The sequence below is a fragment of the Oncorhynchus gorbuscha genome, linkage group LG05 (genome assembly GCF_021184085.1).
Source record: "Oncorhynchus gorbuscha isolate QuinsamMale2020 ecotype Even-year linkage group LG05, OgorEven_v1.0, whole genome shotgun sequence".
NCBI classification, from domain to species: domain Eukaryota; kingdom Metazoa; phylum Chordata; class Actinopteri; order Salmoniformes; family Salmonidae; genus Oncorhynchus; species Oncorhynchus gorbuscha.
The window spans coordinates 66,281,693-66,304,570 of record NC_060177.1 but is presented as its reverse complement, the minus strand read 5'-3'; the positions used below and the strand labels follow the sequence as shown (position 1 = coordinate 66,304,570).

Below are 22,878 nucleotides of genomic sequence, written 5' to 3'. Positions count from 1 at the left end.
AACACCAGCTTCAAACAGCTGAAAATACAATAGTTGTATTTATGGAAAATACAAATTTCACAACGAGTTAGGTGGTCAAATAAATCTACACTATACTTGCTTGTTTTGTCAAACTGAAATTAGGCGAACCATCCACCCAACTCGTTTTTAATTTAAATAACCATCTGTAACCATACCAAACATATACTAATTTAAGCCTCTCTGATTTACATTTACTATGTTACTTCTAGTCTGAGACCAAGCTGTATTATTACGCGTTTTACTTTTCTATTATTTCTCAATTTTCTCTCTGCATTGTTGGGAAGGGCCCCTAAGAAGGCATTTTACTGTTGGTCGACACTTGTTTAAGAAGCATTTGAAGACTATAAATGTATTTGATTCTCATCTGGCATTGGACTCCACATGCAACTGTTGCAGTTATTGGAATTATTACATATAAAGCATTGGACTGTATGCGTGTTGTTTTATGGCACTACTGTAGCCAATACTTTTTTAGAAAATTGTTCTGGAAATGTAGACTCGTGACTAGCTACACCTCATGCGTTGTCTTTGGGCGTGGATTCTGATGCTCGAGACAGATACTGGAAAAGTAAATACTCGTCCAATTTGTGTTTTGCTTAAATAGAAAACCAAACAACAGCTAACTAAGGATAATTTGGTAGCTATGTATTGAAAACCCCAAGTCATAGTTCAAAATGTAGCCCATCTTTAAATACCATGTTGGTACATGCTTGCATTGTTAGCCTTTCAAAGGCCAGGCAGCTAGCTTGATATGTAGTTAGCTAAAGTTAAACTTTTAGTTTATTTACGAGAAGGAATGAAGACACAAACCTGTATGCAAGGGTCATGCATTCGAAAAGTTTTGTTAATGACGCGTCAATGGAGAGATGTGATGTGCTGGTCTTCCCGAAGTGATACGTCCGACAGGTTTGTTTGTTGACTGTGTCAAAGTCGTAGCCTTTTTTTGGTGGGTGTTCAATGTGCGGCGAGGACACCATGAAATGACCACTGTGGATTATCTGTGACTCTCGTCCATCCGATTTCTTAATCCCCAAATTAGACTCCTCGGTGTCCGAGTCATCGTCCTGCTCCTGCTTGACACTCACTGTGGAACGTCGGTATTGTCTTAGCTCACTAGTGGTAGCCATATTTTAGCTAGCTGTTATTCTGGACCTATTTGCTAGCTGTTCTCAGTTAGCGAGTTAAAAACAGTGAATATTATTTATGCATGTTCGAATACATTTTCCCGTGTTGTTTGACCCTTTGAGATATACACGTTGAATTGTTGGCAGCCAATCTTTGGAGTATGTCCTCTTTTTCTGGTAGGCTAACAAAAGTGTTGCTAGTGTCGAGGGATTTCCAGTGGGACCAACTGCTCTGTCATGTCTGCAAACGTGATTGGATGGAGTCACAGAAACACCCTCCACTCGAGAGCAGCAGGCTCAAAATAACTAGCCTGGTTGCCAGTCTCTGTTCAGCTAACCTAATGTAGCAGGCGTAAATAGCTATCTATTTAATTCCACCCCATGTCATGTTTGGTAGACATGGAATACAAACAGTAGAATGTTAGAGACTGGTACCCAGACTAGAAGTGTCTAACTTTCGTTGTTTGTAAATTACATATTTTCAAGTTTAATCTTGATTGCTTTATGGACATAGCTAAAGTATGTGTGTTTCATGTGTGTACATCAGAGATAATCAACTAAATTCCGTTTTTTCTTTTTCTTGAGCGAATGATCGGGACATGATTACAAATAATTTGAAGACTGCAACAGATATGACTAAAACAATTTCAAACCTTGTTTACATTTGAATACGATCACGTGTCTCTATTTCCAAAATGAAAATCACTTGGTGCTAATTTCCTGGTGTTTTTACAGTCAGGTCCAGCAAGGAACATTCCGTATAAATGCACTCGGAAAGTATTCAGACCCCTTGATCTTTTCCACATTTTTCTACGTTCCAGCCCTTTCCTAAAATTGATTAAATACGAAATGTAGAATAAGGCTTTATTGTAACAAAATATGGAAAAGGTCAAGGGGTCTGAGTACTTCGTAAATGCACTGTATAAAATTGTTTTGTTTAGAAAACTTCTGGGGCCAAATAAAACTACCTGTGAGGCAAACTCAGCCAGCCCGTTGGGGAACCTTGGTGTACATGATATGGCAACATGTTGCCTACACTCTGCATTGTAGCTGTGTAACAGGTTTAAACTTATTTTTACATTATAGAATCAATACCAACTGAAATGTATGTACAATAAAATAACACAAGGGTCCCAAAAGACAATAGTCAACATTTGACTTTCTGTAGCCAGGCCATAATTTAAAATGGCATTTTTAGCTGTGCAAAGGCTAATGAGGAAACAACTATTTAGGCTACTTACATTTTTGCAAATAAACGGTTCTACTTAGTTTAATAATCTATACATAGTGTTGCCAGCACTGCTGGACTCCAGTGAGGTATTCAAAGAGCCATCTATAACCAAACAGCCTACATATGCACTGAAAAATGCTTTACAGGTTAACGAAAACTGGGCACTTGTTATACCAGATTGAAGTATACATACAATTTAAACAAATCAACATGTTTTTCATTATTCTGGTAATTCAAGGTACACAACTAATCTGGTAGCAGGACTATGCTACAAGTGAGTTTCCATAAGAGGTGAAAAGGAAATAGATATGCGACTGACTGAATGGCGCTAAATATGTAGGTATTGTCTTTAGTTAAATTAACTAAATGTTTTACTGTCAAAGTAATAAACAGAACAGCAGCAGAACCAACAGATCTTAAGAGGATTCAAACAGTGTGTTGACCCGCATGAACAAAAACTAAATATATGTACATATACTTAAGAACAAAAATAGCGGATGTGTGGCAAAATGAGATTTAGCTGCAGTTTAGGTCGACACTGCCCCATCCAGCTGATCCTGGTTTAGTTTAAGTTTTAAAGTCTTTTTTGGGGTAGAGGTGGGTGCTGGATGTCACCTGGACCAATTCAGAAGAATAAAGAAATTAAGACACAGGAGGGCTGAGGACATGGCAACAGATCAAGGAATTGGTGATGGTAAAAGATAAGTTAGCTGGTTTTGAGGAAATCTGAGGGAGTTTCCAACTTCCCCTTCTTATTGGGAGGAGTGCCATCTTCAGATTCCTGCAAAAATAAAAAATATATTTCAGGAAACATTTAAGCTTCTCATGAAAATACTAATGTCAAAATGAGATTCATTATACTGCATCAATCAAATTTCAAATTGACTAAAACATACAGTTAACTGCCAAAATAAAGGAAACATCAACTTAAAGTGTCACATGGTGTTGGGCCACCACGGTCTGCCAGAACAGCTTCAATGCGCCTTAAAGTTCCAGACACTTGTAGAATCTACGCTATTGTAGGCATGTAACACCATTCCTCTACGAGAAATTCCATCTGGTGTTTGTTGATTGTGGTGGAAAATGCAGTCTCAGGCACCGCTCCAGAATCTCTCAAGTGTTCAATTAGGTTGATTTCTGATAACTGAGCCAGACACACCCTTTAAACCCCCTATGCTTATTTGAGACCCCTCAGTCACAGATCTCTTCTAGGCATGGTAATCAAAATAATAGGCAACTGGTCATTTTTATACCCTAAGCATGATGGGATGTCAATTGCTTACTTAACTCAGGAACCAAACCACACCTGTGTGGAAGCACTTGCTTTCAATATACTTTGTATCCCTCATTTACTCAAGTGTTTCCTTTATTTTGGCAGTGACAGTGCATTCAGAAAGTTCATACCCCGTGACTTATTTCCACATTGTTACGTTACAGCCTTATTCTAAAATGGATCACATCGGTTTTTTGCCCCCCATCAATCTACACACAATACCCCATAATGACAAAGCAAAGACAGGTTTAGACATTTTTGTAAATATATTAAAAATAAAATAACTGAAGTACCCTTTACTCTGTACTTTGTTGAAGCACCTTTGGCAGCGATTACAGCCTTGAGTCTTCTTGGGTATGACGCAACAAGCTTGGTACACCTGCATTTGGGGAGTTTCTCCCATTCTTTTCTGCAGATCCTCTCAAGCTCTGTCAGGTTGGATGGGGAGCGTTGCTGCACAGCTATTTTCAGGTCTCTCCAGAGATGTTAGATTGGGTTCAAGTCCGGGCTCTGGCTGGGCCACTCAAGGACAATCAGAGACTTGTCCCCAAGCCACTCCTGCCTTGTCTTGGCAGTGTGCTTAGGGTTGTTGTCCTGTTGGACGGTAAACCTTCTCCCCCAGTCGGAGGTCCTGAGCGCTCTGGAGCAGGTTATCATCAAGGATCTCTCTGTACTTTGCTCCATTCATCTTTCCCTTGATCCTGACTAGTCTCCCAGTCCCTGCCACTGAAAAAAAACACAGCATGATGCTGCCACCGCCATGCTTCACTGTAGAGATAGTGACATTCAGGCCAAGGAGTTCAATCTTGGTTTCATCGGACCAGAGAAACTTGTTTCTCATGGTTCGAGAGTCCTTTAGGTACCTTTTGGCAAACTCAAAGCGGGCATTTACATGCCTTTTATTGAGAAGTGGCTTCTGTCTGGCCATTCTACCTTAAATGCCTAATTGGTGGAGTGCTGCTGAGAAGGTTGTTCTTCTGAAAGGTTCTCCCATCTCCACAGAGGAACTCTGGAGCTCTGTCAGAGTGACCATCGGGTTCTTGGTCACCTCTCTGACCAAGGCCCTTCTACCTCGATTGCTCAGTTTTTGGCTGGGTGGCCAGCTCTAGGAAGAGTCTTGATGCTTCCAAACTTCTTCCAGGCCACTGTGTTCTTGGGGACCTTCAATGCTGCAGCCATTTTTTGGTACTATTCCCCAGATCAGTGCCTCGACACAATCCTGTCTCGGAGCTCTACGGACAATTCCTTCAACCTCATGGCTTGGTTTTTGCTCTGACATGCACTGTCAACTGTGGGACCTTATATGATCAGGTGTGCGCCTTTCCAAATCATGTGCAGTCAATTGAATTTACCACAGGTGGACTCCAAACAAGTTGTATAAACATCAAGGACATCAAGGATGGAAACAGGATGCACCTGAGCTCAATTTAGAGTTTCATAGCAATGGGTCTGAATATGTAAATAAGTTGTTTCATTTTCAATACATTTGCAAAAAATGACAATCTGTTTTTGTTTTGTCATTATGGGGTACTATGTGTAGATTGAGGACATTTAAATATATATAGAATAAGGCTGTAACGTAACAAAATGTGGAAACAGTCAAGGGGGCTGAATACTTTCCAAATGCACTATAGATGTACAAAGATATTCTAGTCTTGGATGGTGGTGGAGGGGAGCACCTGAGAATCTTGATGAGTGTCCGAGGATGGTTCATTCCTTCCCGTGGACCTTCGGTCTCTCTTAGGTGTGCTTGTGTTTGAAAATGCTGAGGGGTGAACATTTCCTGCAATACCAGAGCGTCTGTCTCAGTGCATAACCATGGGAGACAATATGCTTTAAGCAAATAGAATAAGAAAACAATTCAAGTGTTTGTATACTATCCCTACTACTTCTGTAACAGTTCTGAGCAAAAGATAACATACAATTCTAACAAGGGGCAACTGCAAGGGAATTTGCTGTGTTATTCACTTTCCACAAAAGTTTCAACAAGTCGGCAATCAGTGGCCTTGCTTGCTGTGTATTATCGCAGGACTTGGTAGACAAGGCCTGTTTGCGAAATGTCCCAGGAAGATTTATTAACCTTTATTTACTCCAAAATGAGATGACCAATTCTGGGTGATGACAGAAATACCCCATTGTAGCTGACTTCAAAGTCTACACTACAACACCATCTTGTGGCAAGAAAGACCATGCAGAGTCACATCCATGTGCAGAACAAAGGGTTGATATTTGATTATGTTAAACACTCTTTTCAAGGGTGTTTAGCTTATAATGTGGTAAAAACTGCATCAATGACAAGTGGACGTACTGTAGTTTGAGTTTTGAACTCTGTCCTCAAACGGCATTAGCGTGGCAGACCGTTTTAACAGCTCATTACTACAGAAACTACAGTAAGCCTTGTGAAATCCTTTGTTCAAGCCCACAATCTTCTAGCCAGTCTAGTACATAACAGCTAAACTGTTCTCCAAATACACGACATGACCAAAAGTATATGGACACCTGGTTGTTGAACATCTCATTTCAAAATCATGGACATTACCATGGAGTTGGTTCCCCTTTGCTGCTATAACAGCCCCCACTCTTCTGGGAAGGCTTTCCACTAGATGTTGGAACATTGCTGCGGACTTGCTTCCATTCAGCCGATAGAACATTAGTGCAGTCAGTGTTCCAATTCATCACAAAAGTGTTTGATGGTGTTGAGGTCAGGGCTCTGTGCAGGCCAGTCAAGTTCTTCCGCACTGATCTTGACAAACCATTTCTGTATTGACCTCTCTGTGTTTATGGGGGCATTGTCATGCTGAAACAGGAAAGCGACTTCCCCCAACTCTAACTGTTGCCACAAAGTAGGAAGCACAAAATCATATAGAATGTCATTTTATAGTGTAGCGTTAAGATTTCCCTTCTCTGGAACTAAAGGGCCTAGCTTGAGCCAAACAGCCCCAGAGCATTATACCTCCTCCACCAAACTTTACAGTTGGCACTATGCATTGTGGAAGGTAGCGTTATCCTAGCATCCATCAAACCCAGATTCCGCCATTGGACTGCCAGATGGTGAAGCATGATTTATCACTCCAGACAATGCGTTTCCACTGCGTCAGAGTCCAATGGCGGTGAGCTTTACACCACTCCAGCCAATGCTTGGCATTGCGCATGGTGATCTTAGGCTTGTGTGTGGCTGCTCGGCCATGGGAACCCATTTCATTAAGGTCCCGACGAACAGTTATTGTGCTGACGGTGCTTCCAGAGGCAGTTTGGAACTCAGTAGTGAGTATTGCAACCGAGGACAGACTATTTTTAAGTGCTTCAGTATATTCTGCAGTCACGTACTGTGAGCTTGATTGGCCTACCACTTCGCGGCTGAGCCGTTGTTGCTCCTAAATGTTTCCACTTCACAATAACAGCACTTACAGTTGACCAGGGCAGCTCTATCAGGGCAGAAATTTGACAAACTGACTTGTTAGAAAGGTGGCTATCCTATGACGGTGCTATGTTGAAAGTCACCGAGCTCTTCAGTAAGGCCATTCTACTGACAATATTTAGCTATGGAGATTGCATGGCTGTGTGCTCAATTTTATACACCTGTCAGAAACCGATGTGGCTGAAATAGCCGAATCCACTAATTTGAAGGGGTGTCCACATACTTTTGTATATATAGTGTATTTGACAAACTTGTTGCTCAGAGTACATGCTCAGACTTGAACAAATCTCTCCGCAGATGCCCTCTTTATTTTAATTTTAACAATACTTCCATGTTTAGCATTTAATTATATATTCTATAACCTCATTGATTATGGTTTGTCAATATGAATCTTTAGATGAAATATTTAAACAAAAACTTGCTCAATGTTTTCAAAGCCATTCTCTGTATGGTGATGGGTTAATTCTTAGAAATGTTGCTAATGCTGCCAATGACATTGGTGAAGACAGAAGAACATTTTTTTCACCTAATGTTCTTTATGAACTACAAGCCGTAACATGTACCCCTTTGACCTTGAGACAGCAGTGAAATTCCAGGATTATGAGGGCTGGGTGAAAGCAGTCTGCCTGTCAAGTTAAACCATATTTTTCGACAAGTTGGCACTACTCTTAGAAAATACCTCGAGGTAAGAACAAGTGCAGGGCTAACGAGGTCAAGTTGCAGTATGTGTATGGTTTAGTTTAAACTAAGGCAGCGCTCTCCCTTTCTGTGCTAGGTAGCATATATACTGACCACTCTTGCTGTCTGTGCTCTTCAGCTGCTCTTTGCGAGGGGACTGACTCTGGTCACTCTTGGACTCAATGCTGTCACTCTGGGAAGTTGCCATGGCCTCTTGGGCAGGACTGGCACTGTTGCTGTTCTCCTGCTTCATGGGAGAGCAGTCAGCAATGGAGCTCTGGTTACTGTTATCATCTGAGAGATACAGAAAGTGACAGATGAATTTACAACTATTAATGAACCAAAGAACATAATTTTTTAAGTATTTAGCCCTTTTTTAGCTTACCATGCATATCCATCATTCCAGGAGAGGAGCTGTTTTCTGGTGTTGTGATCTCCGACCCATACTTGTTGTTGTTGGCTTTCTTCTTGTTTTTGCTCTTCTGCAAGATAGCACATACAATGCTGAAGTGGTGCTATTTATTACAGATTTATTAAGAATGACAATTATGTACTTTATCTAAAAAAAATAGATAATTGTGGACCAGTCTATGTAATTAGGAATTGGAAGAGACATGAGGAAAGGAAGCACATGTTGTTGATCATGCTACAAGGATCTGCAAATACTATTAAGCAAATGTGGTGCCCCCAAACACCCTGTGCATGACTTACATCATTTGACTTGGGTTCGGTCACAGGCACCCACTTGTAGATTCGCAAGGATGTGTCGCCGACAGTTACCCATTTCTTCTCCCTGCATTAGTTACACAAGGAATTAATAACACTTGTTTGCAATTGATGGATTCAATTTGAAATGTCAACAAAACACAATATTTTAGTTACCTATCAATTTAAATTCCCAATAGAAAATGTCATGATAGATTTACTTTGTCAAGTTCATTTGAGGTTTAGGAATTTGTTACTTCTTTCTAGACCCAATGACTGCCTATAATAGCCTCAAATTTATTTCGGCTAAATTTAGTGGTGATTATACATTTAGGCTACTTGCAAGCAAATCCACATGACAGTAAACTTTATAAATTTCAACTTAATTGAACTATAGGGGCCTATTATTAGTCATACAAAATAAAATTGTAAAGCAATTCGGGCTTTGCACAGTTCGTGTACCCACCACCACCGCACGCGCTCCCTCTATTTGGAGGACACAAAAGAACGAACCTCTCCAAGCGCTAAATTTAAAACCCCGCGAACATAAACTATTCACACTATACCGCTGTCGTCGAACTACGGCTCTGAAATTAATATTGATACCATTCGAGCGGTAAAAAAAAACAATAATCTACCAGGCTTCTAGGGCATTACAGAATGCTCGAACAGCAAAGGCTTCATCTAACTGCAACGAAATGGCTTCTAGGTTCAACCCACATTTTTGTATGATTAGATGTAATATTCCTACATAAGTGTTTTAAGCGGCGACCTCCTCCCAGATCAAGGCGAGAGGGTGCAGTACACCTGAGCCGAGGTAGCATCCGACCAAATTTGATTTAGTGTGTCTTTCGTTCTTTCTTCTCCTGGTCTCTCCTCCCCCCACTAGCATTGCTGCTCTCTTAGATAACGCGTTCCCTCTTACCAATTTCGTACTTTCTCAACAGCAGCCATAACCCGTTTGATGTCATCTTTCGCCCTACTCCGTGTCTCGGCGCGGACCGACCTGCCCGACATAGCTGCTATTGGTAAAATATTTTGTTAAACTCGCCGGCAGTTTAGACACAACGCAAACACACTGAAGAGAGCTCTAGGAGGAAGTAACGCGCCTGCGCCGTAAACAGCGCAAAGCGCTTCTACCGTTCTTTTATTGTTCAATGGCTTGCACGCACACTTTTTGGGTGTTTTTGTTGACAGTCAGGAGAGAAGTTGCGCTATTTCAGTCGAGTTTTTTGGCATTTATTTTGAAAGTCTCCCAGAAAGTTAGTTAATGCATAGGCTATTGATGAATTAATTCGACTTTTTTTTACTTGACACAATAAGGTAAACAATTATAGTGGATGAATAAATTAAATACATTTGCAATTAAATGTTTATACATTTTTAATATATCATAACATCTGATGTTTTCAATTAATCTTTATTAGCAATTTATATCCAATAAAAGGTCATATCAAACTACACCCATAAGGAAGGCTGTCAATCATGTTTGTGAGTGCTTCATGAAATACAATCTTCCCATGAGTCTTTTATAGAATGAGCCCCACACTTTCACATGCAGTACATGTAATTCCTATACAACTTCTGATCCTGAGGGGGACAACATTCCCTCTTGGGAGGAGTGAAGAATCTCTTTAATATAAATGGGGAATCCCAGGATATCACTTGCAAATGTTTCCATGGAAATCACCTCTGGGATCTCACTCTCCAACACATCTTCTGCATCTGTCCAACACACACACACAGTTTTAATGGTAGACTATCAAAACCGTGTAATTTCAGTCTCATTTTGAGATTTGTAGATACTACTTTAAATTGGACATGGTGATACATACCATCACATTCAAAAGCTCCCAGATCAGGCCCCCCCCCTTCTGGATTTAGTCCTACCAGTGTGGTGAAACATTCTGCCAGCTCATTTTCAGTCATGTGTTCCCCTGAGGCAAAAACAGGGTTGACGCGTTATTAGAATGAAATCCCATCACTGACGCAAAACAAAGGAACATAAGTACATAACGCTTGCAAATTGTAGATACTGACACTACCCTGCATATCCAAATCAGTCAGGTTTCAAGACTAGTCATTCAACTGAGACTGCTCTTCTCTGTATCACGGAGGCGCTCCGCACCGCTAAAGCTAACTCTCTCTCTCCTCTGCTCTCATCCTTCTAGACCTATCGGCTGCCTTCGATACTGTGAACCATCAGATCCTCCTCTCCACCCTCTCCGAGTTGGGCATCTCCGGCGCGGCCCACGCTTGGATTGCGTCCTACCTGACAGGTCGCTCCTACCAGGTGGCGTGGCGAGAATCTGTCTCCTCACCACGCGCTCTCACCACTGGTGTCCCCCAGGGCTCTGTTCTAGGCCCTCTCCTATTCTCGCTATACACCAGTCACTTGGCTCTGTCATAACCTCACATGGTCTCTCCTATCATTGCTATGCAGACGACACACAATTAATCTTCTCCTTTCCCCCTTCTGATGACCAGGTGGCGAATCGCATCTCTGCATGTCTGGCAGACATATCAGTGTGGATGACGGATCACCACCTCAAGCTGAACTTCGGCAAGACGGAGCTGCTCTTTCTCCCGGGGAAGGACTGCCCGTTCCATGATCTCGCCATCACGGTTGACAATTCCATTGTGTCCTCCTCCCAGAGCGCTAAGAACCTTGGCGTGATCCTGGACAACACCCTGTCGTTCTCAACTAACATCAAGGCGGTGGCCCGTTCCTGTAGGTTCATGCTCTACAACATCCGCAGAGTACGACCCTGCCTCACACAGGAAGCGGCGCAGGTCCTAATCCAGGCACTTGTCATCTCCCGTCTGGATTACTGCAACTCGCTGTTGGCTGGGCTCCCTGCCTGTGCCATTAAACCCCTACAACTCATCCAGAACGCCGCAGCCCATCTAGTGTTAAACCTTCCCATGTTCTCTCACGTCACCCCGCTCCTCCGCTCTCTCCACTGGCTTCCAGTTGAAGCTCGCATCCGCTACAAGACCATGGTGCTTGCCTACGGAGCTGTGAGGGGAACGGCACCTCAGTACCTCCAGGCTCTGATCAGGCCCTACACCCAAATAAGGGCACTGCGTTCATCCACCTCTGGCCTGCTCGCCTCCCTACCACTGAGGAAGTACAGTTCCCGCTCAGCCCAGTCAAAACTGTTCTCTGCTCTGGCTCCCCAATGGTGGAACAAACTCCCTCACGACGCCAGGACAGCGGAGTCAATCACCACCTTCCGGAGACACCTGAAACCCCACCTCTTTAAGGAATACTTAGGATAGGATAAAGTAATCCTTCTCACCCCCCCCCCCCCCTTAAAAGATTTAGATGCACTATTGTAGTGGCTGTTCCACTGAATGTCATAATGTGAATGCACCAATTTGTAAGTCGCTCTGGATAAGAGCGTCTGCTAAATGACTTAAATGTAAATGTTAAATGTATAGAATTATAGACACAGCAACCAGAAATGTGTAGGGACTAAGAAGATGCAGATTTACAGGCAACTACACTAGCACACCTCTGTCCTGGAGGAGTTCCAGCAGCTCGATCTTGTTCACCACAGGCTCTCCCATCACATAGGAGTCACCCAGGACCTGGAAGGTGTGAAGCAGTTCCTTCCTAGAGATGCCAAACGCTGGCCGGTGGTTGACGTAGAGCTTAATTAATTCCTCCAGGTCTATGTTGGTCACATATCTCCCAGACTCAGCATACCTGCTGAACTTGACTTCGTTCTGCATGTCCTCCAGCTGGATAGAGTCATGATCAACAAACATTACTCCTTTTATACTGAACTTAACTCATTGTTAGAACTGAAGATGTTATTATCACTGAAAAACAGGTAAGAAAACAGAAAATGATCAAAGACATAGATTGATCAATCGTTTCCAAATTAGCCTAGTTATCACATTAGTCCTCATTGAGGACTTTGTACCTCTTGCTCAGTGGGGAAGAAGCCCAGAGCCCTCATGACAAAGGGGACCTCTGCTAGGGGGATTCGGGTAGACACCTGTCGCATCTCCATGGAGTCAATACCTTGGTTACGCAGCTGACAGTAATAGAAAAAGTCCTCCATTTCCTAAAGAGAAAAATTAAAGTGTCAAAACAAACAAGTATTGTACAGCCATAACAACTGATGTACCCACTATACAGTTATGAATATTGATGGTTACATGATAAATATATTACTTTAACCTACTCTAAAGAGTTCCCCGTCTCTCCCTCCATCCAGGAGGCTGTAGAAGGGGATCAGCTCTTTTCCACCCAGGGATGCAGCAGCCTCTAATGCACTAAACACACAACAAGAAATAACGATTCAGTTCAACAGGACAACTCAAGGGTCTATTCAGTGAAGGGTCTACTCACTTTAAACTAATCTCCCATGAGAGGACTGTGCAGTCAGACCCCCCAGCAGTGAAGACATATCGACTGTCATAGGAGCAGGCCATAGCAGACACCCCTGTTGGGTGGCAGATCAGAGCAGAGGACTTGTGGGGGTTCCCATCAATGGGCAGAATCTGGACACCTACCTTGAAAAAGAACAATGACAAGTTACACTGAAACCAGTATCTCTTCATTAGGCAACAAATGCACACAAGTCTGGCCCTTAAATTAAGACATATTTGATCTGACTTAGGAGAAGGTGGTTTGATATGATTGGGAGTGAATCAACACTTACCTTGTCTTTTGTGATGTATGCCATGTAATGAGCACTAGGGCCATGGTCCTTAGAAAATGGAATCATGGCCATCTTTTCAACTGGAGACCCGTATGTGGGACCAAGGAGTGTCTTTCTGCAAGAGACACCAGAAGTATTCATTTGTGGCCTTTAAACTACACCCCAATGACACAGAGATGGCCAAAAATAAGAGTACTAATCACGTTATTTGGCCGCTGACCTGCACATTTTGGTGGTGCTATTGAAAAGCTTCATTTTGTAAAGGTTTGAGGCGGTGAGCAGGAAGTCCTCTGTGGTCAGGGGTGGGTACCAGGACATACAGGTGGGCACAGCACTCTGCTCAATGCGCTCAGAGCTCAGGATCAGCAGCTCATCCTTGACTTTGCTGTTCTGCAGGTCATACTCCACCTGGGCAATCACCACACCAAGGCAAAGTTATCCAAAGTGAGTCAGCATGTCTAGTGGTTCAACATGTGAAGAAACATGGCATGTACGTAAACCAGAGTCCTGCTATAATAAGTGTGAGGGATTGGGACTCACAAGCCTGCGATCCATGCCCAGGGAGAGTAGTCTGGGTTGGGTGCTGTCCAGGTACACCCCAAATAGGAGGTCCCTGATGGGCTTATAGTGGGAGTGGTGTCTCCCCAGGTATTTCCAGCGCTGCATGCTCTTACCGGTGTACAAGCAGAACACCATCACCGCTCTTCCAGCATCCTGACAGTAGCAACAAAACAGGAGGGGAAAATGCAACTTCAGTTTGATTATAAAGATTCAAGGTAGTGGGCTCAAACCTGTTACTTTCCCTATCCCAATGCCAGAACCACATAGTGTGTCTGCTCACCGCTGTGGCCAGGTAGAGGGAGTCTGGAGAGAAAGTAATGTGAGTGATGCAGTCTTGGCTGAAGTTGAAGCGCTCCTCTGCCTCACTCAGCAATGTGCAAGCATCCAGTACATGGACAGATCCACTGGCAAAGCCAACCGCCAAATAAAATCCTATTCACACACAGTGGTGGAAAAAGTACCCAAATATCATACTTGAATAAAAGTAAAGATACCTTAATAGAAAATGACTCAAGTAAAAGTGAAAGTCACCCAGTAAAACACTACTTGAGTAAGTCTAAAAGTATTTGGTTTAAAATATACTTAAGTATCAAAAGTAAATGTAAAAGTATAAATCATTTCACATTCCTTGTATTAAGCAAACCAGACTGATGTGTTTTCTTGTTTTATTATTTTACGGATAGCCAGGGGCACACTCCAACACTCAGAAATAATTTACAAATGAAGCATTTGTGTTTAGTGAATCCGCAATATAAGAGGCAGTAGGGATGACCAGGGATGTTCTCTTGATAATTGTGTGAAATGGAAAAATGTTCTGTTGTGCCCTCGAAATGTAACTTGTACTTTTTTGGGTGTCAGAGAAAATGTATGGAGTAAAAAGTACATTATTTTCTTTAGGAATGCAGTGGAGTAAAAGTAAAAATAGTAAAGTGCAGATACCCCCCAAAAATACTTAAGTAGTACTTTAAAGTATTTTTACGCCACTGTTCACACACACAAGATAGCCTGGTCAAAGCTGAGCCAACTCACACACAGACAGATAATATGTTCTAAGGGGAGTTATCCATACACCACAAATTGAATTTGAGAAAATGTGAGCTCTTTCTACGTATGAATATAGTTTTACTGTATAGGAAATTAGACAAAAAAAAGCCTCTGCTGGGTCACCTTGGGGGTCATAGGCGATGCACTGAATATGCCTCTCCTTCTCAAAGACCCTGCTGCAGATGGACACCTTGCGCTCATAGTCCCACAGCTTCAGGATGCCGCTGTGGCTACCCATGGCAACAACTGGTTGCTGGGGGTGACAGGCCACAGCATGCAGTGCCTCGCAATGCTCACGCAGCAACGTCTGCAGCACACCACACTGTGCATTCACATGTACCACCGTCGAGTTGACTGTAGACAGGACAAAGTTCCTACAGACGAGAGGGGGGTTTAGAGGGGGAAGGAGAACAAAGCAAATACGTTACACATACACTGGGGCACAAACTGGCATCACACTGATTCTCACCGGATAACAAACATCTTGGCTTCCAGAGTGCAGTCCTCCAGATAACCCTGGCTTCTGTTGGGTGGAACTTCCTTGGAAAAGGAGATTGATGTGATTGGGTCCAGGTTGAATTCACTGTACCAGCTGATGAGCTTGAAGTTCTCATCATAGAATTTCACATGGCCCAGAGTGTCACCAGTCACAATGAAGCTACGGAATCAAAGACCATGGGGATATACAAGGAGAGCAACAGTTAGAGAACAACAGCTACACATACCAGGCTGCAATACAAATAACAATACTTCAATAGTGGTAAGGGAGTTGAACTCCGAGCAGAAAGATAAAGCTCCTGTTTCAGCATTGTTTGAAACCTTGAATGTTGCATGTTCACCTGTCTGTCAGAGTGAGCACGGTAATGCCGTCCACCTGGAGGGGGATGAGCTTGATGGCTCTCCTAACAAGGGGTCTTGAGGTAGAGGAGGCCCTAACCATGTCCCACAGCACCAAGTTGCCTACGGAGGTGGCCGAGAGGGCTTGAAGCCCCCTCCAGTGGAACACAGACTGGCTCAGCATGCCCACAACCTTGTTGAAAGTCTTTGAAAAGATGGTAAAACCACCAGAGTGAAAGGTGAGATTATTACATGATTATTACAATGACATGATTACAGGTTCTATAAACAACTAAACAGGTAGCGTCCTTACCTTGTCCAAGAGCTCTGGGGCAATATAATCAAGGTGCTGTTTGTCCTGAAAGATATAACTGACAATCATATACTGTAACGCTAGCTAATAACTGTAGCAGTGTTAAACCCAGAGCAAAATAAAACTGTGGTACTTGCCCTGGTGTAAAATAAGACTTGGCTCTCACTGTTGCTGAGCAGCTGAGTAATGTCGTTGGGATTAAAAATGATGTGATTCTGAAAAGGAATTTAAATCAGAACATGTTGTAAAGTTATACATTATTGCAGATATTATCATATGAATGTATTCAATTAAATACACTATTTTAAATAAAGTGAGACCATAAAAGCTTACCTGAAAACCATACTCCGGGTTGAGGTCAGTTACACACAATGGATCCTCTGTCTCATTTGTCCAGTCCCATATACAAACTCGCTGTGAACAGATCAGAAAGTCCTGTCCACTGTTTGTGTGTTTAAGTTCAATTAACAACATACACCTAAACTAGAGGTCGACCGATTACATTTACATTTAAGTCATTTAGCAGACGCTCTTATCCAGAGCGACTTACAAATTGGATTATGATTTTTCAATGCTGATACCAATTATTGGTGGACCAAAAAAAGCCGATACCGATTAAATCGGACAAGTTTTATATATATATATTTTTGTAATAATGACAATTACAACAATACTGTAATAATGACAATTACAACAATACTGAATGAACACTTTTATTTTAACTTACATCAATAAAATCAATTTAGTCTCAAATAAATGATGAAACATGTTCAATTTGGTTTAAATAATGCAAAAACACAGTGTTGGAGAAGAAAGTAAAAGTGAAATATGTGCCATGTAAAAAAGCTAACGTTTAAGTTCTTTGCTCATAACATGAGAACGTATGAAAGCTGGTGGTTCCTTTTAACATGAGTCTTCAATATTCCCAGTTAAGAAGGTTTAGGTTGTAGTTATTATAATAACTATAGGATTATTTCTCTATATACCATTTGTATTTCATATACATATAGTATTGCCAGCCTAATCTCGGGAGTTGATAGGCTTGAAGACATAAACAGCGCTGTGCTTCAAGCATTGCGAAGAGCTGCTGGAAAACGCAGGAAAGGGCTGTTTGAATGAATGCTTACGAGCCTGCTGCTGCCCACCACCGCTCAGTCAGACTGCTCTATCAAATCATTGACTAAATTATAATAAACACACAGAAATATGAGCATTAGGTCATTAATATAGTCAAATCCATAAACTATAATTTTGAAAAACAAAACATGAATTTGTGAAATATGGAACCGTTACCCATTTTATCAAGTCTAAATATTGCTGTTACATTGCACAACCTTCAATGTTAAGTCATAATGTAAAATATGTAAAATTCTGGCAAATTAATTAGGTCTTTGTTAGGAAGAAATGGTCTTCACACAGTTCGCAATGAGCCAGGTGGCACAAACTGCTGCATATACCCTGACTCTGCTTGCACTGAACGCAAGAGAAGTGACACAATTTCCCTAGTTAATATTGCCTGCTAACAAATTTATTTGAACTAAATATGCAGGTTTAAAAAAATATATACTTGTGTATTGATTTTAAGAAAGGCATTGATGTTTATGGTTAGGTACATTGGTGCAACGATTGTGCTTTTTTCGCAAATGCGCTTTTGTTAAATCATCACCCGTTTGGCGAAGTAGGCTGTGATTCGATGATAAATTATAAAGGCACCGCATTGATGTGCTGTGATTCGTTGATAAAGGCACTGCATTGATTACATGCAACGCTGGACAAGCTAGTTAAATTAGTAATATCAACCATGTGTAGTAAACTAGTGATTATGTTAAGTTTGATTGCAATGTAATCGACAATAATCGTCATCCAAAAATGCAGATTACCGATTGTTATGAAAACTTGAACTCGGGCCCTGATTAATCGGCCATGCCGATGAATCGGTCGGCCTCTAACCTAAACATTACAAATTGGGAGACACTCATTCAAACATTCAAAAAAATACTGGTATATTTCACAATTTATGTTTCCCCTCAACTTTAATATGGGCCTTAAAAAAAAAGAGCAGCTCGGCTGGTTCAGCTGAATTACACATTATTCTATCTGACTACACCCCCATATGCCATGTCTGGAAATATGCAGACAGATGGATTAAAAGTATGTTTACATTGTAATACTTCTGACAGCCCAATTTCTAGCTCCACCTACAACTTCTGGACTTTATAGCATTCCCAAAAAGCATGGATTATTGAGTCATTATTAGTTTTACACTTGAGACATGACTGCCCTTGTGCTGTAGAATTTGTGAATTTAGTCTCTTATATAATACATTCTATACATTAGTTTGTAGTGGATTATGCATGCATTTTTGTTAACTGTAATTTCGTTAGTTATGCTCCAACTTTCCCTCCATCCTGTGTCAACATCATCTCTTTTTATAATTTGGTTCCAGTAGTTTTGTAACGGTTTTCTTCCTCTTCTGACGAGGAGTATGACGGATCGGACCAATGCGCAGCGTGGTAAGTGTTCATGTTATTTTATTTAAACTGAACACAAAACTAAATAACAAAGAGAATGAACGAAAACAAAACAGTCCTGTCAGGTGCAGAAACACAAAACAGAAAACAACTACCCACACCCCATAGTAGGAAAACAGGCTGCCTAAGTATGGTTCTCAATCAGAGACAAAGATTGACAGCTGCCTCTGATTGGGAAACATACCAGGTCAAACACCTAGACATATAACACACAGAACAAAACATAGAATGCCCAACCCAACTCACGCCCTGACCAAACTAAAATAGAGACATAAAAAAGGAACTAAGGTCAGGACGTGACAAGTTTATATATTTTTTTCTAAGAGATTGTTAGTTGGATATGCAATCTGTAAAGGTCTGGTATATATTCCCCATCACATGAACATCCTTTTCTGACTCAAATAAGATTCCCTGAAGGTTGTTCTGATGTCCAAAATATTTCAAATCGACATTTAGTGATATGTAACTTTTAAGTTGTGTGTATCTAATACTATCTACATTGGTCGGTCCAAATTGTATTTTGAATTCTGTCATGGAAATACATGTATTTCCTGTTACCAAGTCATTGACAGTTTCTATGACTTTAGTTTTCCATGTAGCCCAATTCATCAATTAATTCTGAAAAGCTATCCAAGGACGACTGTTCCATAAAGGTGTGTTTTAGGGTGGGATATTGTATTTTATAGAATCCATTTTCTTTTCTTCCATACTTTTATAGTGTTCTTAACTATGTTAAGTTGTTGTAAGTTGTTGTTAATGTTTTTAGATTTATCCTTTGAAAATAGACATGTAAAAAGATTCTGGGGATGAGCATGTGCATCTTCAATATGTACCCATTGCTCCTCTTCAGTACATTTAACTATATGTCACAAATAAAAGCCTTGGGTGGCGAGTTGATACAATTCCAAGTCTGGAAGGTTAAAACCACTCTCAGATTTAGGAAAATGTAAAACCTTCCTTTTTATTCTATGAAATGTATTTGCCCATATAAAGTCTGTTATGACTGAGTATACGTTGTTAAGGAATGTCTTCGGTGAGGTAATTGGTATTACTAAAAATAAATACTAACTTTGGCAGGCATGCTATTTTAAAGAGGTTTTATATTTAGATATGATACTTTTTCACAGAGTAGTTTGGATGTAGTGAACTAGTTTTTAAATGTAACGTTAGTTAAGTAAACTATATTGTTCTTTAGGGTAGCGTTTGTGTAGCTTAACTTCTTCCAGTGTGAAGTAATTGGTAGTTTGGTAAACTATATTTCCATTGTAGCTTCCCCAACACTGAGCTTACCTGAACATCACCAGCTCCAACTGTTACCAGGTATTTGGAGTCCTTTGACAGTGCCAAAGCTGCAACACCACCCTCAGGGTGACTGTCAAATAATGTCCGCACAGGAATCCTGAAACATAAGCCAAACAACCACTGTTTCAGAATAACAAATTGAAACAGATACAGTGCCTTGCGAAAGTATTCGGCCCCCTTGAACTTTGCGACCTTTTGCCACATTTCAGGCTTCAAACATAGATATAAAACTGTATTTTGCCACAACAAGTGGGACACAATCATGAAGTGGAACGACATTTATTAGATATTTCAAATGTTTTTAACAAATCAAAAACTGAAAAATTGGGCGTGCAAAATTATTCAGCCCCCTTAAGTTAATACTTTGTAGCGCCACCTTTTGCTGCGATTACAGCTGTAAGTCGCTTGGGGTATGTCTCTCTCAGTTTTGCACATCGAGAGACTGAATTTTTTTCCCATTCCTCCTTGCAAAACAGCTCGAGCTCAGTGAGGTTGGATGGAGAGCATTTGTGAACAGCAGTTTTCAGTTCTTTCCACAGATTCTCGATTGGATTCAGGTCTGGACTTTGACTTGGCCATTCTAACACCTGGATATGTTTATTTTTGAACCATTCCATTGTAGATTTTGCTTTGTTTTGGATCATTGTCTTGTTGGAAGACAAATCTCCATCCCAGTCTCAGGTCATTTGCAGACTCCATCAGGTTCTCTTCCAGAATTTGGCTCCATCCATCTTCCCATCAATTTTAACCATCTTCCCTGTCCCTGCTGAAAAAGCAGGCCCAAACCATGATGCTGCCACCACCATGTTTGACAGTGGGGATGGTGTGTTCAGGGTGATGGGCTGTGTTGCTTTTACGCCAAACATAACGTTTTGCATTGTTGCCAAAAAGTTCAATTTTGGTTTCATCTGACCAGAGCACCTTCTTCCACATGTTTGGTGTGTCTCCCAGGTGGCTTGTGGCAAACTTTAAACGACACTTTTTATGGATATCTTTAAGAAATGGCTTTCTTCTTGCCACTTCCATAAAGGCAAGATTTGTGCAATATACGACTGATTGTTGTCCTATGGACAGAGTCTCCCACCTCAGCTGTAGATCTCTGCAGTTCATCCAGAGTGATCATGGGCCTCTTGGCTTCATCTCTGATCAGTCTTCTCCTTGTATGAGCTGAAAGTTTAGAGGGACGGCCAGGTCTTGGTAGATTTGCAGTGGTCTGATACTCCTTCCATTTCAATATTATCGCTTGCACAGTGCTCCTTGGGATGTTTAAAGCTTGGGAAATCTTTTTGTATACAACAGTATCTCGGACCTGCCTGGTGTGTTCCTTGTTCTTCATGATGCTCTCTGCGCTTTTAACGGACCTCTGAGACTATCACAGTGCAGGTGCATTTATACGGAGACTTGATTACACACAGGTGGATTGTATTTATCATCATTAGTCATTTAGGTCAACATTGGATCATTCAGAGATCCTCACTGAACTTCTGGAGAGAGTTTGCTGCACTGAAAGTAAAGGGGCTGAATAATTTTGCACGCCCAATTTTTCAGTTTTTGATTTGTTAAAAAAGTTTGAAATATCCAATAAATGTCATTCCACTTCATGATTGTGTCCCACTTGTTGTTGATTCTTCACAAAAAAATACAGTTTTATATCTATATGATTGAAGCCTGAAATGTGGTAAAAGGTCGCAAAGTTCAAGGGGGCCGAATACTTTCGCAAGGCACTGTACATCAAAAATATAAATGTACTGTTAGAATATAGTTCTACCCTGAAAAGGAGTCCCAAATGATCACCAGACTTTCCTGTCCTCGGTCTGCTGTCACCAGCCAGCGCCTGTCCTCACTCACACACAAACACGAAATGGGGCTGCTGTGACCCTGTGGAAGGTGACCTTCAAGTTTATGTCATTACTATTTGCCTTAAACAGTTATTATTGGCTTTACCTTTGCCATTGAACACTGGCATTCCTAACAGCATAGACATAGCACTCACTCCCTATACCCACAGGCTTTTACCTACTTCTGACCTTTGTGAGTGCATTTAGGCAACTGCTGGGCCTTACCTGAAGGACATGTTGTGAATTTGATGTTTGGTCGTACATGACGGCTACATTGGTGCCACCATACAGGATCACCAGTTGATCCTGGTCCTGAAGGCTGAAGACAGGAAGAGCCCTGTTCATCCCAAAGGCCCACTCCAGTGTCTGTCAACAAACACATTACATTTTTCAGATATTGTGCTTTTTTTCTTAGATATATAGTTGAATAAAAAATTGCATGATAAAAAGCTAATTTAATTTACCAGTGCATGGGTTTTTACATGCGGGGACTTGGGTAACAGTGTCATTTTAGTGGCTGTGCAGACTTGAGAGACAGTTGGACTCTGATCATCTGTCTTGGGTTCCCCATTCTGTCCACTGACACAATCACTCATTTCACCCTCCCCTTTACTATCCTCTGTTCTCTGATGCAGATCCTCTTCACCCTTGTCGAGGCCAGTTGTGGCCTGCTGCTCATCTGGAGGGCTAGGCAAGGGGTCATTGCTCTCGGTTCCAACACCTGACATGACTCAACTCATCACAGGCCTGGTGTATTTTCAGAGAATAGACAAATGCAATTTGAAATGAATGGGTACCATGAGGGCAGTAGCTAGCAAAAAAAAAAACGATTGGAGCACAATGTACTTAGTTGTCAGTTTATTGATGAAAAATATCTAAATGTATTACGCCCACAATCTAGCTATGTTTAATAGCTATTTTCAGCAAGTCTAATTTGAAACCTACTTAGGTTCCTACTTCTACTAACGTTAGCATGGTATGACAGTGTTCAATAATAAATTGGCTAGCTAGCTAGCGTAAACTAACTAGCAGGCTATTAGCAAGTGGACTGTTTCTTTAAAGGGGTGCACAGCAAGTTGTTTCACGACGAAGAAATAAGACGAATAAACAATGTAAACTATAAATACCCTGTTTTAGCTAAATATTTAATCGACAGTTGTAGTTGATCACAAAATACTCACTTCAGAAACGCATGAACCTACAGCACTGTCTTGTCTGAAAGCATCATGTTGCCTGGATACGCTTGCTGTACAGAGAATGGAGTGGCCAGAGCAAACACGTGCCAAACAGATGTCTGGGCTTCTCACTTTTTTCATATTTTGGCAA

The 22,878-nt window shown here is 41.3% G+C and overlaps 3 protein-coding genes across 7 annotated transcripts in view; all 3 read right to left on the bottom strand.

The window, feature by feature from the left end:
* The window catches only part of LOC124036324 (MLX interacting protein), a 39,420-nt gene extending 37,975 nt beyond the window's left edge, over nt 1-1,445 (bottom strand). For 2 of the 4 annotated variants that reach the window (XM_046350762.1, XM_046350760.1), the window contains exon 1: nt 832-1,444. In XM_046350762.1, the coding sequence (XP_046206718.1) occupies nt 832-1,148 (317 nt within the window). In that variant the 5' untranslated portion in view covers nt 1,149-1,444. Of the gene's footprint in view, nt 1-831 lie in introns of all 4 variants that reach the window. The other 2 variants (XM_046350763.1, XM_046350759.1) reach the window with 2 other exon arrangements.
* Nucleotides 1,446-1,778: 333 nt separating this feature from the next.
* Nucleotides 1,779-9,590, bottom strand: LOC124036326 (B-cell CLL/lymphoma 7 protein family member A-like). Of its 2 annotated transcripts, none has more exons than XM_046350764.1 (6): nt 9,376-9,590; nt 8,457-8,538; nt 8,131-8,227; nt 7,860-8,039; nt 5,329-5,432; nt 1,779-3,157 (listed from the first exon to the last, which is right to left on the bottom strand). In XM_046350764.1, the coding sequence occupies exons 1-6, from the start codon at nt 9,465-9,467 to the stop codon at nt 3,083-3,085; spliced, it is 630 nt and encodes a 209-aa protein (XP_046206720.1). In that variant the 5' UTR covers nt 9,468-9,590; the 3' UTR covers nt 1,779-3,082. The 2 variants fall into 2 exon arrangements, with proteins under 2 accessions (XP_046206720.1, XP_046206721.1); XM_046350765.1 differs by having other exon boundaries at nt 9,202-9,508.
* Nucleotides 9,591-9,683: 93 nt separating this feature from the next.
* Nucleotides 9,684-22,876, bottom strand: cfap251 (cilia and flagella associated protein 251). The gene is made up of 21 exons (XM_046350758.1): nt 22,734-22,876; nt 22,017-22,299; nt 21,778-21,918; nt 21,483-21,592; nt 19,703-19,811; nt 16,215-16,295; nt 16,019-16,096; nt 15,882-15,926; nt 15,571-15,773; nt 15,201-15,389; nt 14,855-15,105; nt 13,968-14,119; nt 13,667-13,840; nt 13,347-13,534; nt 13,127-13,241; nt 12,814-12,977; nt 12,647-12,737; nt 12,383-12,526; nt 11,969-12,197; nt 10,286-10,387; nt 9,684-10,175 (listed from the first exon to the last, which is right to left on the bottom strand). Exons 2-21 carry the CDS (start codon nt 22,278-22,280, stop codon nt 10,024-10,026), a joined length of 2,982 nt encoding a protein of 993 aa, XP_046206714.1. The 5' UTR covers nt 22,281-22,299; nt 22,734-22,876; the 3' UTR covers nt 9,684-10,023.
* Nucleotides 22,877-22,878: the final 2 nt, after the last annotated feature.